Source organism: Cupressus sempervirens, chromosome 4, assembly GCF_028749045.1.
Source record: "Cupressus sempervirens isolate cs-2001-9-10 chromosome 4, ASM2874904v1, whole genome shotgun sequence".
NCBI classification, from domain to species: domain Eukaryota; kingdom Viridiplantae; phylum Streptophyta; class Pinopsida; order Cupressales; family Cupressaceae; genus Cupressus; species Cupressus sempervirens.
In genome coordinates this window covers 368,589,453-368,608,323 of record NC_143121.1, presented here as the reverse complement: position 1 = coordinate 368,608,323, position 18,871 = coordinate 368,589,453, and the positions used below count along the sequence as shown (strand labels likewise).

Here is an 18,871-nt window from a genome sequence, read left to right as displayed (position 1 = left end):
GGAGGCAGTCACAAGGACAGTAGATTTGCATACCGAGTCGTGGTATAATGCCAAGTTGAGAAAGCTACAAAGACAAAAGATTCTCCTTACTTATGAGATGATGAAACCGAAGGAAGGTCTAGTAGAATCAATCAGACAGAAGGGTGAAGGAAGTGGTCGGCAATCGGAGACAGTTAGAAATAGCAAGAAGAGGGCTTTGGAGGTAGAGAAAAGCCAAGAACGTTCGGAACCTCCAGCCAAGAGACAGCGGGCAGCGCCGTCAAGGGAGAGTATAACTAAGGCTAGAAGCCAAGAGGTCAATTCGAGTGATAAAGGGGCAGCAGTGGAGGTGAGCTCTGATTCGGAATCAAGTGGCTACAGTGAAAGTACGGAGTACTCCCCTCTCTCAGAGAACCAGCAAGGAAATATGGCAGAAACTAGTAGAGAAGAAGATGGGCCGATTGATATTGAAGAGATAAGTCAGGCGTCTAAGGCCGTTGGTGATGCTTTGTTGGTCGAACCGAATCCGGATTTGGGGAGATGCACTGCACCACTATGGTTAAGGCAAATGCTTATGCCGAGAGGCGAGGTGGTAATGGCTCACGCAGTTGATGATATCCAAGGACTAATAGAAAAGGATGATAGCGAGAACTAAAAACAGATGGCAAATACGGTGGCAAGGGTAATCAGAAGCGACAGTGATGGTCACCGAAGGGTTCAGATTGCTATACCAACAGTCAATAAGGCAGCGGATGAGATTGCAGCCCAGGAGTACGAAATAGTAGAACATAATTTGGGAAGAAATACAGATGATATGGAATGTGAGGAGGTTCAGGAAGGCATAGCATCAATCAGAGAAAGATTGAGGAAGGCAAACGAAAGGATAGTAAAGTTGGAGGCCGAAAACAAATATTGGAGAGATTACCAACCAATCCAACAGCTGCATCAGGCAGCCCTTCCTCAAGACAGCGGGAGCAATTCAGAAGAGGTATCAGCTCAGTTACATGAAGTAAGGGGTTGGATCTATGATACAATCCAAGATGGGCGAAATTTCTTGCCCTCCTTCATCTCAACATTCCAGTCATTGGTGACTGTTAGAAACAAATTCAGATTATTTGAAGAGGAATGGAAGAATTTTCTTCCCATCAAGGATTTGGTTATTCCTAGGCTGCAGGCATTCATTAGGCTACCGGAGGCATATTTGGAAAGAGCCCGGTTGGTTGATGAGAGAGGATTGAGCATAGTTGAATCTTGGTATGTCGCATTGACTACCAGATTTAGAACACTTGAAGAAATTCATGATGAGATTGCACAACACGGCCCGAGCGTCGACACTTCCATTTCGACCATGATGAGCGACGTTGGGGTGGCGCTTGATTTTGAGGGTATTAGAGAGGAGGATGTCAGTGAGACAGGATTTGGATCGAGATTGGATGAGTTAGGAAAGGCTGCCGTCAAAAGGAAACATCTGAACACCCTTTCCTCACTCAATGCTTTTATTGGGTTTGCAAAGGAATATGAGAAGGATCACGAAAGGATACTACAAGCAGCAAACAGCGTGGCAAAGTCAGCAGAACTCCGAGCGAAGCACACACCTTGTCCTCCTATGGAAGAAGTTAACAAAAGGCTAGCTAAGTTCATTGCCTTAGCTAAAAGAACAAAAGAAAAAGGAAGAATTATATTAGAAGATCATCTTATGTAAGCCCAAGTGGCAACTTTCTCTTTCTTCTAGAATAGGACAAGTGTTTGTTTCTGATTGGCCACCATTTTGGTGCCTTCTCATTGGTTGCCACTTTTGCACTTTTTTCATTGGTCCATTGATGAGGTGGCATCTTCTCATTGGCCGATGGGGTGGCAACCCTAATTAGGGTTTTTGGATCCAATCTGGATCGTCGATCTTGTTTTGATCTCTACCGTCCATTGTATTTTGGACCTCTATATAAGGCCATTGGCTCTCATTTGTAAAGAGTGGGGGTTGGAGAAATTGTTGCGAAAATAATACCAAAGTGCTCTCTTTTTCATTGCATGTTGACTAAGAACATTGGGTGTTATTGCATGTTTTCTACTTCCACATAGTTAAATTTTTCTTTTCAAGTTGAAGCAATTTCATTTCAAGTTGTTAGAGTAAGAGTAAAATAAAATGGATAGTTGCATGGTAGCTTTGGTAGATGTTTGATAGGGGTCAACACTAGGCCACTAGCATCCTAGCGGCTGGTTGGGAGGCTTTGTGTGGTGATCTAGTTTACTTTCCTTTGAAGCGTTGCATCTATGGAGGTAGGGCCGCTGGTTAGCCTTCATTAGATTCGATCCCCGTCCATCTGCTAACCTTCCATTCTTAGGAGTAGGAGTAGTTGAGCAGCCAAATTTCATGCTTAGAAGAGGTTAGTTAGAGAAGTAAACCAAAACATCGGCATTCTCACCTTCCATCGCTATTCACCCTACATTGCCGTCATCGCGCCATCAACATCATCTAGCATTCACACCGAACCACCATCTCCATTTTCTCACCAAGATCCAAATTTTTCTCAAACAAGAAAACGTAAGGCCGCCTACGTGATTACCAACAAATCACATTGATAAAACTGAGCGAGTATCCAACGGTGTAAGGAACATTGGAGTTATACTCATGTCCCATGAGAGAACTTTTCAAGAGAGGAATTGTGCATTTGATATTCTGTATCAAGCATCCAATTACTAATATGTTATGTAGTGACACAAAACTCGCATCAACAGAGACAATCTTCTAAAGTTCAATACACTTAAATGAGATCGCTTTCAAGAAGAATCTAAGAAACTTAAGAAAGGAGGAAACTTGAAAATTGAAGATGAAGAACTTCAAGTTCTCAACACAAATTCCTAGAAAGGTAAGAAGAAGCACTCCAAGAAGAAGGGTAATCAAAGAAATGACAAACCTAAGAAATATTTATCCAAAATAAAATGCTTCAAATGTGAAAAATTTGGACACTATAGATCTAATTGCCTTGAAAAAACAAAGTAGCAAGTAAATTGTATAAACGTTACCAAGAAAGAAGAAAAGTATGATCCCGAGAATCGTGTATTGTACTTTGCACTATCAAATGAAGTATCAAGCAAAGCATGGGTAATTGATAGTGGATCATCTCGACACATTATAGGATACAAAGAAGTATTGGATTCAATATCAGAAGAAGTTGATGATGAAGTTACCATCAGTAATAATTCCTCTCATTCAGTCAAAGGAATTGGGAACTACACCTTGAAACTAAAGTCAGGTATTTCTCTACATCTCAAAAGAGTATTCTATGTACTAGGAATATAGAGGAATCTAATCTTTGTTACAACACTTGAAGATGATGGACATAATGTTGCATTCATGGAAGGTAAAGTAATGACCTGGTCTAAGAACTCTTCATTTAAGAAATCAAAGTTGATTGGTCAAAGAAAGGGATTCTTGTATGGATTAAATATAGAACCTAGTCAACCTATTCAAGCTTTAATTCATGAACCTGCTAATATAAACAAAATATGGCACAGAAGGTTAGGATATCTAAATTTCAAAGCCTTATCAAATATGGAGAAGATGGTTACAGGTTTACTTAAGTTGAATAAAGATCATTCAAGCATATGCAAAGGATGCACTCTGGGTAAGAACACCAAAATTCCATTTCATTATAGCATTAGAAAAACTAACAATATTTTGGAATTAGTCCACTCAGATTAATGTGGACCTATGTTTGTTCCTTCTCTTGGAGGATTCTGGTACTATATACTTTTTATAGATGACTTCTCTAGGAAAACTTGGATTTACTTCTTAAAATGTAAAGAATCAAAAGAAATTCTTAAGAGATTTAAATAATTCAAAAGCTTAACTAAAAACTTATCAAGCCACAAAATTAAAACTCTTAGGATTGATAATGGAGGGGAATATACTTCAAATTTGTTTAAAGAGTGTTGTAAAGAAGCAGGAATTAAGAGGGAGTATATTGTTTCTTATAACCCACAACAAAACGGGGTAGCAGAAAGGAAGAATAAAACAATTATAGAAGCAACAAGAGCTATGATATTTGATCAAAATTTAAAATATTAACTTTGGGTAGAAGCCTCTTGATTGCTGTCTAAATTCAAAACAAAAGTCCTCACTCCTACCTTAGAGATAAAATTCCTGAAGAAGTCTTTACTAAAGTTGAACCTAATATAAGCTATCTTAGAATATTTGGGTGCCTAGTATATATACATGTTCCAAAAGAAAAGAGAACTAAATTAGATTCCTGCAGGAGGAAAGGTATTTTTTGTTGGGTATACTAAAACATTTAAAGCATTTAGGATTTTCATATCTGGTCAGGAAAAACATTAAACTTAGTAGGGATGTAATATTTGAAGAAGATTTAACATTCAAAAGAGCCCTAAGTTTTGAAGGCCCCTCTCATTTACCTAGTTCTAAAGAAAATCAGGAGTCTGAGTTTCAGAGGGAGAACATTGAAGAAATTGAAGATGAAATTCAAAATCTTAATCTTGAGGAAACTCAAAATTCTAAGAAAAGACCACTTTGGCTTATTAAGTCTATAGAGGAAGCACAAGACTTCGCTGCACCATCTAGAACCTTCAGAGAAAACAAAAGACCCAAAATATTTTCTAGTTATGCAACAAATATGAGTGATTTATCTAAATCAAAACTAACCAATGTTTTAGATGCTATTAAACATACAACTTGGAAAGATGCTATGACGGAAGAATACCAATCCATTATTAAGAATGATGTTTTGGAAATTGTTCTAAGGCCTAAAGGAAAATTTGTTGTTTCTTCTAAATGGATATTTAAAATCAAACATGCTGCTGACGATAGCATTGAAAAATATAAAAGCCAGATTTGTAACCAGGGGATTCTTTCAGAAAGAGGGAATTGATTATGAAGAAACTATTGTCACATAGGTTTGCACCCTTGTCCAAGGCCTATGCGCGAGGACAACCTAGTGAAACATGGAAACAACCTCCAAGCTGTGGGACTTGAACTGCGAGTTTGAGTCTCCGGAGAAGGCCGGCTTCCTCTTACTGTCAGGGCGCACCTATCTATTCTCAGAAGGGAAAGGGAGAAAGAGAGCACTAAAGCAAATCTACCTAGTCTAATCAAAGGTGGAGATGCACCAAAACAGAGTGTTCAGGCTCATTTCTGCCCATATATGCACTACGGAACTAGGGTAACGTTCAAGGTCATACATTCATTCAGACTTATATCGACCAATAGCCACATACAGATCAGGAGACCAATTGAATAACACCAGGAACAGAAGATTTCACTTGTATATTATTCCATAGGCCAAAGATAGATACAGTATGCAGACCACTGATCTCAACAATACATCAATGAGAGGCAAAACGCTACACATACATGTTGATGGCTGAAAGAGATGATACAGGATGTTTTATCTAGCTCAGAGACAAAGGGATTTTTACACTGCAAGTCTGCAAGCAGTAGCAGAGAAAATCAGGAAGAGTCGACCCTAAGAACAGATCACCAAATTGCCTTTATAGATTAGGCATAACTGAAGATTTCTGCATTACATTCACTTCTCACCTACTGGCATTAACTTTCTATCCTGAGAATCCAATCAAAGATCTGATTGATCATGGCCTGCATACCAAGAAATCTGATATCCCTCTGAGAAAGAGCCTGGAGAAGTCAGGAACGGCGCCACAACATTCTCTGACATGGTAGACGGATCGACCAGATGGATGGAGTGTCTTCCTGCTCTTGGTATTCATTCCGAGTTGGTAGCAATTAATCCCACTATCAGATCGTGGCAAAACCCGGATTTCTCATCATTCATGATTTGTGTACCCATCAGAATCGATCAGTCAAACAGGCTCGACGAGCCAACTGGGCCATGCAGGCCAATCACACCTTCGATCTCGCCACCCTGGCAGTCTCTTATGTTTGACTGGGCGCTTACCACCTTTTCCGTGCGACTGGGCGCTATGTCGCTATCGAAAAAGCCTTCGAAGATCTCGATAGCGCCATAGCGCCTAAGGGTTTCATCTTGACTGCGCCACCTTTCATCACCTTGCCGTAACCTTACGTTAACTGTCACGTCGATTGCGACGATTGCAATGACCGCCAACCGCCAACCGCCAACCGTTTTACTTACTGCGCTTCCAAATCCGGGCCCACGAGGACACGCGGCGCACGGGCGCTAACCCGCTATCATAAAACTCGCGCGGCTTCTCCATGGCGAGATAGCGCCCGCCGCTGATCTCCGTAGATCTGACGGTCACAAAACTTGACCTCTCGCGACCCTCTATTGATTCGCCGGGCCCGCTGATACGTGGCGTCTCCTTGTTGGTCTGTTGGTCACTTAAATCTGACTGCACTGGCGGCATGAAATGTGGCCCCGCCAGGACACGTGGCGCACGGGCGCTATGTCGCCGACGTTAACTCCCGGGCAGTTCTCGATAGCGAGACAGCGCCAGTCGTAGATCCCTGCGGATCCGATGATCGTGAAGACTCGCCATTCGTGCTGAGACTACTGGACCCGCTGTACGCTATGCACTGACTCATACACATGGCACCTCCCTATTTGGTTCGACGAAACACTAGCTGGCAACCCAAGACCTGATCTGCAGAGCGACCACGTGTTAGCTAGGCGCCATGTCGCTATGCGGAAATCGAGACCAAGTTCCCATAGTGCCATAGCGCCCACTGACAGCGTGCCCTGAGATTTACACGTGTCCCCATCCGATTTGCCACGTCGACTGCGCTTGCATGGCACCCGTTGGGACCTATCCGTCTGATCATTCCTTGCCACGGTGAACTTTCCGTTTGGGCGCTATGTCGCCATCGAAAAACGCATGGGTTTTCTGTTGGCGCCATGGCGCCTCGCCGTTTTTTGAAACCTCCGGGCTGTGAAACTTGTTTGCCCGCCGCCATGAAACTTTTGACCTGACGTACTCTGCGATCTGCAACCGGACCCATCCCACTCGGCGCCATGTCTGCAACTGCACCGCACTCTGGATGACACCTGGCAATCCTTGGTGAGACTTGGTCCTGTCGATCCACGTGGCGGATGGTCGCTATGTCGCCATGATGAAATCCGTGCATCTCCGCCATAGCGAGATGGCGCCATCCGTTGATGCGACCCAATCCGACGATCGTGAGGACTCGTCATACCTCGTGCTTCCGCCCTCCATGTCGATACACCTAGCATCGTCTTGAGACATGGCCCCACCTGACGCGTGTCACTAGGGCGCGATGTCGCTGTCATAACCCTCGCGCAACTCTATAGCGCGATGGCGCTTACCGTTGATCCGAGCTGATCCGATGGTGGTGAACGTAAGCCCCGACTGTGTTAGCCGTGCTGACAGGAACTCTGACTTGGCACACGTGGTTCCTTCTGATTTGTCGCCACAACACCTGATTCTGCCGGTCGTTGAAACTCGCCGTCGTGACTATTTCCGTCGGGCGCTATGGAGATTTTCAGGCCGATATGCGATAGCGACATAGCGCCAAGGGCGTCAAGAACCTTTTCCGACCCGTGGAACGTCGGACCCACCCCTGCAACGTGTCGTCAGGGCATCATTGCGCTATAATAAATATCGTGCATTTCCCTTATAGCGCGATGGCGCCAACCGTCAGTACCGCTTAGATCTGACGGCCAAAAACTTGCAGGTCGTAACATTTAAAATACTAATTCGAGACTAACCGTTGCACGAGCCACGCTTTCAAAATTTAAATCCTTGGCGGTAAAACCAGAGGTAACAGAAACCTTTGCTCGAGTTGCCATATACACCTCTGTAAGAGCAGTCCTAGCTATTGCAACATCGAAGGGATGGAAAGTACATCAGATGGATGTAAAAACAACATTTCTGAATGGAAAAATTAAAGAAGAGGTATATCTGGAACAACTTGAAGGATTTGAAACTTATAACCCTAAAGTCTTTGTTTGTAGGCTCAAGAAAACTCTCTATGGGCTTAAACAAGCTCCTAGGGCATGGTATGAAAAAATTGATAAGTATCTCTCTAGTTTAGGATTCTCCAAGAATGAAGCTGATCCAAATCTCTATTATAAAAAGGATAAAGATGATATGATAATTTTGATACTATATGTTGATGATTTACTAATAATAGGTGATGATCATCTTATAGATCAATGCATGAAAGATCTAATCAATGCATGATCATCTTATAGATCAATGCATGAAAGATCTAATCAAAGAATCTGAAACGAAAGATTTAGGACTCCATTACTTCCTAGGATTGGAACTATGGTAGAATTCTGATAGCATCATACTTAATCAAGGGAAGTATACATTAGGCATCTTGAAGAGATTTAGAATGTGGAATTGCAGACCTATGTCTTCTCCAATGGAGACTAATCTACACAAACTTAAGGAAGCAGCTGTAGAATCACCCTCCATAGATTCTACTCGTTACAGATAGATGATTGGGTCTCTTATGTACTTGGTAAATACAAGACCTGATATTTGCTATGCTGCTAATGCCTTAAGTCAGTTTATGTGTGAGCCAAAGGAGATTCACCTAGTTGTAGTCAAACACATTATGAGATACTTACAAGGCACTCTTAACCTTGAATTCAAGTATGAGAAAGTTGACTTGGACTTACATGGGTACACAAACTCAGATTGGGCTGGAAGTGTTACTGATAGGAAAAACACTTCAGGATGTTGTTTAAGTTTAGGCTCAACAATGATATCTTGGATATGTAGAAAGCATGCATCAGTAGCACAGAGTTCCACAGAAGCTGAATACATTGGCTCTCTTGGGATGCAGTTTGGCTTAGAAAGTTACTTGTGGGATTATTTGGTCAACTCATGAATCCTACTATTATTCATTATGATAATTAGAGTTCCATCAAGCTTTTTGTGAATGCAATTTTCCATGATAGGTCCAAGCATATTGAAATTCCTTACCATTATGTAAGAGATATGGTAGACAGGATTACTGTAAAATTATAATACATTTTCACTGTAGATTAGACAATAGATATTCTTACCAAACCTCTTTCTCGAGTGAAGATAGATCACTTCAGGAAAAGACTTGGTATGGTTGAATTATAATACATTTGTATTCTTTAATTATTAATGAAATAATATCGAGTTAAAATTATTATTGTCTGGCTATTGACTATTATGGGCTCCACCATTTGTATTCATTATTTAAGAGGTGACGATCTCTAAGATAATGAACACTTGTATAAAAGACATTATGAGAGATGACGATCTCTTAGATAATGTGCTGAACAATAGAGAACCACTGTTAGATCTGGATGAATTCAAGATCACATTGTGATATAGACATTTCCATGCCTATAAGTCACAGCTTGGATAAACGAAGAATTTAATTATTCTTCAGATTTTATCATGTAAATTGGTAGATCTTAACTCAGGATCATATTGTGATATAGGCCTGCCAGTACCTATGAGTCACAACTTGGATAAAGGAAGAATTTAATCATTATCCAGATTTTATCCTGTATATTGCATTCCATGCAATACCATTATCACAAGTGATAAGTCATATCACAGGTATAGTAATATGACATAGTATCATGTGTTCAATGATACCACACGCTTAGAAGATTCAAATATATATAGAGTATCAATTTATGCTCATTCATCTTGATTGATGGTGCTAGATATGTTATTTGTCGGTCTGATTATCAAGTTAAGAGGTAGTGTTAATTTTATGTAACTGCGATAACATACTGATCTAAACAATAGATCGTACAAGATCATGTAAAGCATGGATATCCTTATGTAGGATTTGCCTCTTTTAGAACCCTATGTAATTAACCTTATCGGCAGTTTATTTAGGAGCATTTTTTAATGTTCAGTGTGCATAGTTGTTAGTATAATCACTATCTAATTATACTTCCTAAGAGATGCCGATCTTGGAAGATTATTATATGTTTATTCATAAGGGCCAACCTAGAAGAGTCATGTCCTTTGTAAGGACATGCCTCTTGGGTGCAATATAAAGATGAGGTAAGAATGAGAATAGAGGACACACAAAATACAATTAAGTCTGCTCCTCTACATTACTGCCTTGTACGATTTATTGCAGGGATAAGTACATTTCCAGAATAATTATTATATTATTAGTTACACTCCATGTACAGGTCTGTATAATCAAGACCATCTTCAGCACTTAAGAAAGGTATTATCACAGTCTGATTTATAGCAGAATTTGCAGAAACCTTACAAAATTTATCCCACTTACACCATTATAGTTTCCCTCCAATTTATTGAATGGTGGTATGGAGGATCCTAAATCAATGCCTAAATTCTATTTCGGGCCAAATTTTTAAAAGATTACCTAGTTTTAAAGAATGTCCCAAAAGTAAAGACAAATTTTCGAAATCAAATCTATTTTGGGCCAAAGTGAGAAAGGATAAGAAGTTTCATGGAAAGAATTTGGAATAGAGATGCATGTGGAATCTAAATACTTAAGCTGTAACCTAACTTAAATTTTTGCCAAATATTAGCTAATATGGCATCAATTAAGATAAGAATTGGAAATTGTAGGCGAATATATATAATTTACTGCATGGAAAAAATAGATTGCACTAACGAAGTCATCACTAAAATACAAATACTTAAGTATTATTATTGCCAATTGGCCTAACCATGGGACTCATTTTTTGTAAAGTTTAGGCGACATGGCAACCCCAAAAATGCAAAAAAATAAGCCAAGTTCAGTGTTCCTGATCAGTGAGATTAGCCAATTGGTGAATATTAGCCACTAAAGTTATTATTGGACCGTGCAGCTATTCATGTCACTGGTGACAAATGGCTGTGCTTTTGATTTTGATATGTATTTCCAGTTCCCCAAAACCATTTGCAGGATCATCAAGCCAATCTTGTTACTCTTATAATTACCTGCAGGTCCACCTTGAACCCAGTTAGCATTTATCTTGTCTGACATCAATTTAGGGCTTAAATAACATCTTTTTTCAGGGTTTCAGTGAGGGAGTTTCTCGTAAGTTTCAGTGCCTTCTGGCCATTCCTTGCAAATCTTCTTGATTTTCTGCAAGTTCCGATATTGTCAACAACTAGGATTGTAGGTTTAGGTCAGCTGAACAAAGAAAAGCTGATTTCTATGATAGAAAAAGCTGCAGATTCAGGTCAGAGAAAATTTGAAGATTTTGACATTTGGATGCTATTTAGATGTAAGTGATTGTGGCACTGTTTACTTATGGGAACAGTTTTGACAACTTTTAGATAACTAGTTCTTTTATAATTTTCTTTTGAGGCTTTGAGATCTTTATAGATCAGGTGAATGAACAGTTGATCACTAGATCAGAATTTCTGGTTCTTGAGGGTAGATTCCAGTGTTTTTCTATATCTTATTAAATAAACAAATGTGCAGTTAGGTTTTCCAGAATTTAATAATTTGTTTCTAATTCTAAGTTGTATTCTCTTTAAATGTATGCTTACAGTTGACTTACTTATTTGTTTTACTGTAGTGTTTCTCTGAAGTCTTTTTTCATTTATAGGGGAATATCTTGGAGTGATGATTCCTTGGCTTTGGTTTACGAGTCATGGTATAAAACAAGGCGTACTCGGACATGGATAATCTCTCCAGAAAATAGAGAACAAGGGGCTCGTATACTATTTGACAGGTCATCAGAAGATGTTTATTCTGATCCAGGCTCACCAATGCTTCGGCGAACATCAGCTGGAACTTATGTTCTTGCAAAGATAAGAAAGGCAGATGGAAGTACATTCCTTTTGTTGAATGGCAGTGGGGCAACACCAGAAGGAAATGTTCCTTTTCTTGATCTTTTAGACATGTGAGATTTTCAATTTATTTATTTGGATGTTTTAACTAGCTAGGTAGTTAATTGTTGAGTTTTCCCAGAACCTCCTTGTTGAATTTCTTAAATAGTGATGTCGCTGCATGCAATCAGAAACACAGGCAAAAAGGAGCGTATATGGGAAAGTGACAAGGAAACATATTACCAGGCAGTTGCTGCTTTAATGTCTGATCAGTCTGATGATGATCTGGATCTTGATAAACTCAAAATTCTTTTTTCAAAAGAGTCAAAAACAGAAAATCCACAGTACTTTTTGCAGTCTTGGCCAGATAAACGAATTAGTCAAATTACTAATTTCCCACACCCATATCCCCAACTCTCCAAATTGCAGAAAGAGATGATTAGATATGAACGCAAGGATGGGGTGCAGTTGACTGCAACCTTGTATTTGCCTCCTGGTTATGATGCTTCAAGGGATGGACCTCTTCCAACATTAGTATGGTCTTATCCAGGAGAATTTAAGAGTAAAGAAGCAGCTGGCCAAGTACGTGGTTCTCCCAATGAATTTGCAGGAATAGGATCAACATCACCCCTGCTTTGGTTGGCTAGAGGGTAAGTAGCACATTCTTTACTGTGTATGTTGAGTTCCAGTGCTTACTTTGACAAGTTATATATGAACTGGTTATTACAATGGGGAGTAATTTATTTATTATAATTACTTTTTCACTTAAAACGAGAGAAATGGATTTATTAGGCCAATGAAAATAAATAAATGTAGTAGATGCAAAAAACATTATTTTCCTTTTTTGACTATTGGTAAAAGGGCAGATCTATTAGTATCCTCGCCCAAGAGAAAAACAACCAGCAATGCTCCAATAATAACCAGCAGCTTTAACTGGGAACTATCAATTAAAGGACTACACATTCCTTAATTACATGTGAACAGAAAAATAGATACAACCAGTCCCCAGCGACAAAAAATGGGCCATTAACAGGCTAGAAACTGGCCACCTCTGCCCTAAGGGATTGGCATTGTAGTGTTTTGCAGACTGTACTACCATTGACACCCTTCTTATACTCTGCTCCTCTTGGACCTTGCATCTCTCTCCTGACCACCTTGTTGAATTTGCTTCTGTTGGCCTCTTCACTGATGATCATGCTGGGTCTGAGCACTAACCTTTTGATTGCTCAAAATCTTCTATAATAAGCATTGGCTTTGTGACATTGTTCGATACACCCAAACAATCATTACAGTGCACCATATGAAAACTGTCTCCATAAATTGAGAAGCCATGTCAGAATTGGTCCAGACCTGCTATCCCTTCTGCAGACAGCTATCTCAGCTACGGTGGAAGATGAATTCCTTTGCTTTTTTTCGCCTTCCAGGTGGAAAAACCCCGAGTCCTCATCTTTTGATGAAATTTTTTTCTTCTTCCTGCAATTGTGAGTGGATCAACTATTCATGTGTAAAGTTTCTACAAATTTTATTATAAATCAGACTTAGTTTATACCTTCTTCTTGTACTTGCTGAGGATAATCTTCAGTGTCCAGACTTGAGTGAATTGATAAATATAATTCTGAAGATGATTTTATTTTCTGTGAATTGTCTTTAGGGCAGTATTTATCAAGGAGCAGACTTCTAATAATTGTGTATCCTTAACCTTCAACCACACCCTACATAAATGCCAAATCCAAAGGGCATGTCCCTTGAAGGGATATGACCCTATCTAGGTTGGCCCATACACGTCTTCTTATAATCGGCGATCTTAAGAAGGTAATATTTGAGAATTACTTAACTAAGATTTATTTAAGATAATACTTGTACATAGTTGTCTTAAGAACCCTGCCGATCATGTTTAGACAAGAACTAATAGGCTTTGATAAGGCATTTCAGAATGATAAGCTCTGTGCTATTTGCACATTCAGATTAGTATGGTGATCAAAGTTACGAATTTAACACTCCTCTTAAATTGATAATTATACTGAGAGATAACATATTTAGCATCATCAATTACGATGATTAAGCATAGATTGATACTCTATATCTATCTAGATCTTCTGAGCATGTGGTATCATTGAACACATGATACTACATCATATTACCATCTTGTGATATGACTTATCACTTATACTAGTGATGACAGTATTTCATGGAATGCAACACACAGGATAAAATCCAAAGAATGATTAAATTCTTCATTTATCCAAGTTGTGACTCATAGGTACTTGCAATCCTATATTACAACATGATCCTGAGTTAAGATCTACTAGCTACTAGAACACAGGATAAAGATTGAAGAATAAATTCTTCCTTTATCCAAGTTGTGACTTGTAGGCATAGAAATTTCTATGTTACAAATGATCTTGAACTCATCTAGATTTGATAGTAGTTCTCTATTGTTCAACACATTATCTAAGAGATCGTCATCTCTCATAATGTCTTTTATACAAGTGTTCATTATCTCAGAGATCGTGACATTTTAAGCAATGAATACAAATGGTGGAGCCCATAACAGTCAATGGCCCGACAATAAAATTATTCTATTAATAATTTAAAAAATACAATATGTTTCATAATTCAACCATACCAAGTCTTTTCTTGAAGTGATCTATCTTTACTCGAGAGAGGGGTTTGCTAAGAATATCTACTGTCTGATTTGCAATGCAAATGTATTCTAATTTTACAGTATTTCTGTTTACCATATCTCTAAGATAATGGTAAAGAATTTCAATATGCTTGGACCTGTCATGAAAAACTGGATTCACAGAAAGCTTGATGGAACTTTTGTTATCACAATGAATAATTGTAGGACTTAGGGCTTGACTAGATAATCTCACAAGTAACTTTTTAAGCCAAACTGCTTCTCGAGAGGCCATTGCTGATGCATTGTATTCAACTTCTATAGAACTTTGTGCTATTGACGACTACTTTTTGCATATCTATCATATCATCGCTGATCCTAAACTGAAACAACATCCTGAAGTACTTTTCCTATTCTTAACACTTCCACCCCAATCTGAGTCTGTGAATCCAAGTAAATCCAAGTCAACTTTTTCATATTTGACTCCAAGGTTAAAAGTGCCTTGTAAGTATCTCATAATGTGTTTGACTGCAACTAGGTGAATCTCCTTTGGCTCACACATTAACTGACTTAAGACATTAACAACATAGCAAATATAAGGTCTTGTATTTACCAAGTACATAAGGGACCCAATCATTTGCCTGAAGAGAGTAGAATCTATGGAAGGTGATTCTGCTGTTGCTTCTTTAAGTTTATGTAGATTAGTCTCCATTGGAGAAGACATAGACTTGTAGTTCCACATTCCAAATCTCTTCAAGATATCTAATGTATACTTTCCTTGATTAAATATGATGTTGTCAGAATTCTGCCATACTTCTAGTCCTAGGAAATAATGAAGGAGTCCTAAATCTTTCATCTCAAATTCTCTGATTAGATCTTTCTTGCATCGATCTATGAGATGATCATCACCTGTTATTAGTCAATCATCAACATACAATATCAGAATTACCATATCATCTTTATCCCTTTTATAATATAGATTTGGATCAGCTTCATTTTTAGAGAATCCTAAGTTAGTGAGATACTTATCAATTCATTCATACCATGCCCTTGGAGCTTGTTTAAGCCCATAGAGGTTTCTTGAGCCTGCAAATGAAATTTTTAGGGTCATGAGTTTCAAATCCTTCAAGTTGCTCCAAATATACCTCTTCTATAATCTTTCCATTCACAAGATGCTGTTTTTACATCCATCTGATGTACGTTCCATCCTTTTGATGCTGCAATAGCTAGGACTGCTCTTAAAGAGGTATATCTGGCAATAGGAGCAAAGGTTTCTTCATAATCAATCCCTTCTTTCTGAGAGAATCCCTTGGCTATGAATCTGGCTTTATTTTTTTCAATGCTACCGTCAACAGCATGCTTGATTTTAAATATTCACTTGGAAGAAACAAATTTTTTTCCTTTAGGTCTCGATAACAATTTCCCAAACATCATTCTTCATAATGGATTGGTATTCCTCCATCATAGCATCCTTCCAAGATGTATGTTTAAGAGCTTTTGAAACATTGGTTGGTTCTGATTTAGACAAATCATTCATGTTTGTTGCATAACTAGAAAATCTTTTGGGTCTTTTGCTTTATCTGACTGTGTCAAATGCTGCAGCGAAGTCTTGTGCTTCCTCTACTCTCTTAATGGCCCAAAGTGGTCTTTTCTTAGAATTTTTTTTCTTCAGGATTGAGATTTTGAATTTCATCTTCAATTTCTTTAATGTTTTCCCTCCAAGACTTAGATTCAGTATTTTTTTAGAACTAAGTAAGGGGGAGGGATCTCTAGAACTTAGGGCTTTTTTGAATGCTAAATCTTCTTCAAATATTACATCCCTACTAAGTTCAATATTTTTCTGACTAGGTATGAAAATCCTATATGCTTTAGATGTTTCAATATACCCAACAAAAATACCTTTCCTCTTGGAGGGTTCTAACTTAGTGCTCTTTTCTTTCGGAACATGTATATATATTGGGCACCCAAAAATCGTAAGATGACTTATATTGGGTTTAACCTTAGTAAAGACTTCTTCAGGAGTTTTATCTCTAAGGTAGGAGTGAAAACTTCTATTTTGAATATAGATAGCAGTACACAAGGCTTCTATCCAAAGATAATATTCTAGATTTTGATCAAATATCATAGCTCTTGCAGCTTCTATAATTGTTTTATTTTTCCTTTCTACTACCCCATTTTGTTGTGGGTTATAGGGAACAAAATACTCCTTCTTAAGTCCTGTTTCTTTATAAAACTCTTCAAACAAATTTGAGGTATATTCCCCCTCCAAAATCAGCTTTTAAGAGTTTTAATGTTATGTCCTGATAAGTTTTCAATTAAGGTTTTAAATTCTTTAAAGCTCTTAAGGATTTCTTCTGATTCTTTATATTTTAAGAAGTAAATACAAGTTTTTCTAGAGAAGTCATCTATAAAAATTATATAGTACCAGAATCCTCCAAGAGAAGGAACAGACATAGATCCACATAAATTTGAGTGGATTAACTCCAAAACATTGTTAGTTTTTCTAGTGCTATCATGATATGGACTTTTGGTGTTCTTACCCAGAGTGCATCTTTTGCATATGCTTGAGTGATCTTTATTCAATTTAGGTAAACCAGTAACCATCTTCTCTATAGTTGATAAGGTTTTGAAATTTAGATGTCCTAACCTTTTGTGCCATATTTCGTTTATATCAACATCTTCATGAATTAAGGCTTGAATAGGTCGACTAAGTTCTGAATTTAATTCATACAAGTACCCCTTTCTTTGACCAATCAATTTTGCTTTCTTAAATGAGGAGTTCTTTGCCCAGATGATTGCTTTACCGTCCATAAATGCAAAATTATGTCAATCATCTTCAAGTGCTGTAACCAAGATTAGATTCCTTTTTATTCCTGGTACATAGAGTACTCCTTTGAGAAGAAGAGAACTACTTGACTTTAGTTTCAAGGTGCAATTTCCAATTCCTTTGAGGGAATGTGCAAAATTATCACCGATAGTGATTTCACCATTATTTTTTTTCTGATATAGAGTCTAGTGCTTCTTTGTACCCTGTAATATGTTGAGATGATCCACTATCAATCACCCATGCCTTACTTGAGACTTCATTTGATAGTGCTGAATACAATACACAATTCTCATGATCATAGTCATCTTCTTCCCTAGTAATGTTTAAATAGTTTACTTGTTGTTTAGAATTCTTAGGACAATTAGATCTATATTGTCCAAACTATTTGCATTTGAAGCATTTTATTTTGGATAGACCTTTCTTAGGTTTGTCATTCTTTTGATTACCTTTCTTCTGCTTGAAGTGCTTCTTCTTATCTTTATAGGAATTTGTGTTGAGAACATGAAGTTCTTCATCTTTAGTTTTCAACTTTCCCCCTTACTTAAGTTTTTTGGATTCTTCCTAAAGACAATCTCCGTTACGCCTGTTGAAGTCAGGAAGATTATCTCTAGCACTAACTCCTTGTGCGAATGTTTCTAGTGAATCTAGCAATCCATCTATAGCCATCAATGTTGATTCTTTGTCATCAATTATGGTTCCTATACTTGCAAGTTCATCTCTTAGATTGGCAACCCTTAGGAAGTAAGAATTCATCGATTCTCCCTTCTTTATCTATATGTGATTTAGTTGGCTTTTTAGTACGAGGATTTTGGTTGCATTGTTAACCTCATATGCATTCAATAATGCATTCATCATATTGAATGTTGTTTGATGTTTCGTTAACATGGGTACTATTTTATTTTTTACTCTATCTAATATGATCTGCATGGCTTTCCTGTTTCCTTTACTCCAAACAGTTTTATTAGGTTTAGTATCAGGTAACTTGAATGTTTTATCAACTGTTTCACATCATTTTCTTCAAGAAGCATCATGATTCTGAATTCCCAAGCATCGAAGTGTTCTTTCCCATCAAACTTGTCCTCGGGTCTGATTGTGTATGCCATTGAAGACTGATGCTAGATATGTAAAGTCTAATCATTTAATTTGTAGATCCTAGGTGTGACTACTAGAGCTCTAATACCATGTAAAGTTTCTACAAATTCTGTTAAATATTAGACTTAGTTTATACCTTCTTCTTGTACTTGCCGAGGATAATCTTCAATGTTCAGACTTGAGTGAATTAATAAATATAATTCTGAAGATGATTTTATTTTCTGCAAATTGTCTTTAGGGCAATATTGATCAAGGAGCAAACTTCTAATAATTGTATGTCCTTAACTTTCAACCACACTCTACATAAATACCAAATCCAAAGGGCATGTCCCTTCCACACCCTACATAAATACCGAATCCAAAGGGCATGTCCCTTGAAGGGACATGACCCTATCTAGGTCAGCCATACACGTCTTCTCATAATCGGCGATCTTAAGAAGGTAATATTTGAGAATTACTTAAGATTTAGTTAAGATAATACTTGTACATAGTTGTCTTAAGAACCCTGTTGATTGTGTTTAGACAAGGACTAATAGGCCTTTATAAGGCATTTCAGAATGATAAGCTCTGTGCGATCTGCACAATCAGATCAGTATGGTGATCAGAGTTATGAATTTAACATCATGCATAATCACTTCCTAGAG

At 38.0% G+C, this 18,871-nt stretch overlaps 1 protein-coding gene across 2 annotated transcripts in view; it reads left to right on the top strand.

The window, feature by feature from the left end:
• LOC149561603 (putative glutamyl endopeptidase, chloroplastic) overlaps window positions 1–18,871 on the top strand; it is a 110,015-nt gene that overhangs the window by 27,396 nt on the left and 63,748 nt on the right. For both annotated transcript variants that reach the window (XM_089825201.1, XM_089825200.1), the window contains 2 exons: window positions 11,466–11,762; window positions 11,880–12,338. In XM_089825201.1, coding sequence (XP_089681327.1) covers window positions 11,466–11,762; window positions 11,880–12,338 — 756 coding nt within the window. The remainder of the gene's footprint in view (window positions 1–11,465; window positions 11,763–11,879; window positions 12,339–18,871) is intronic.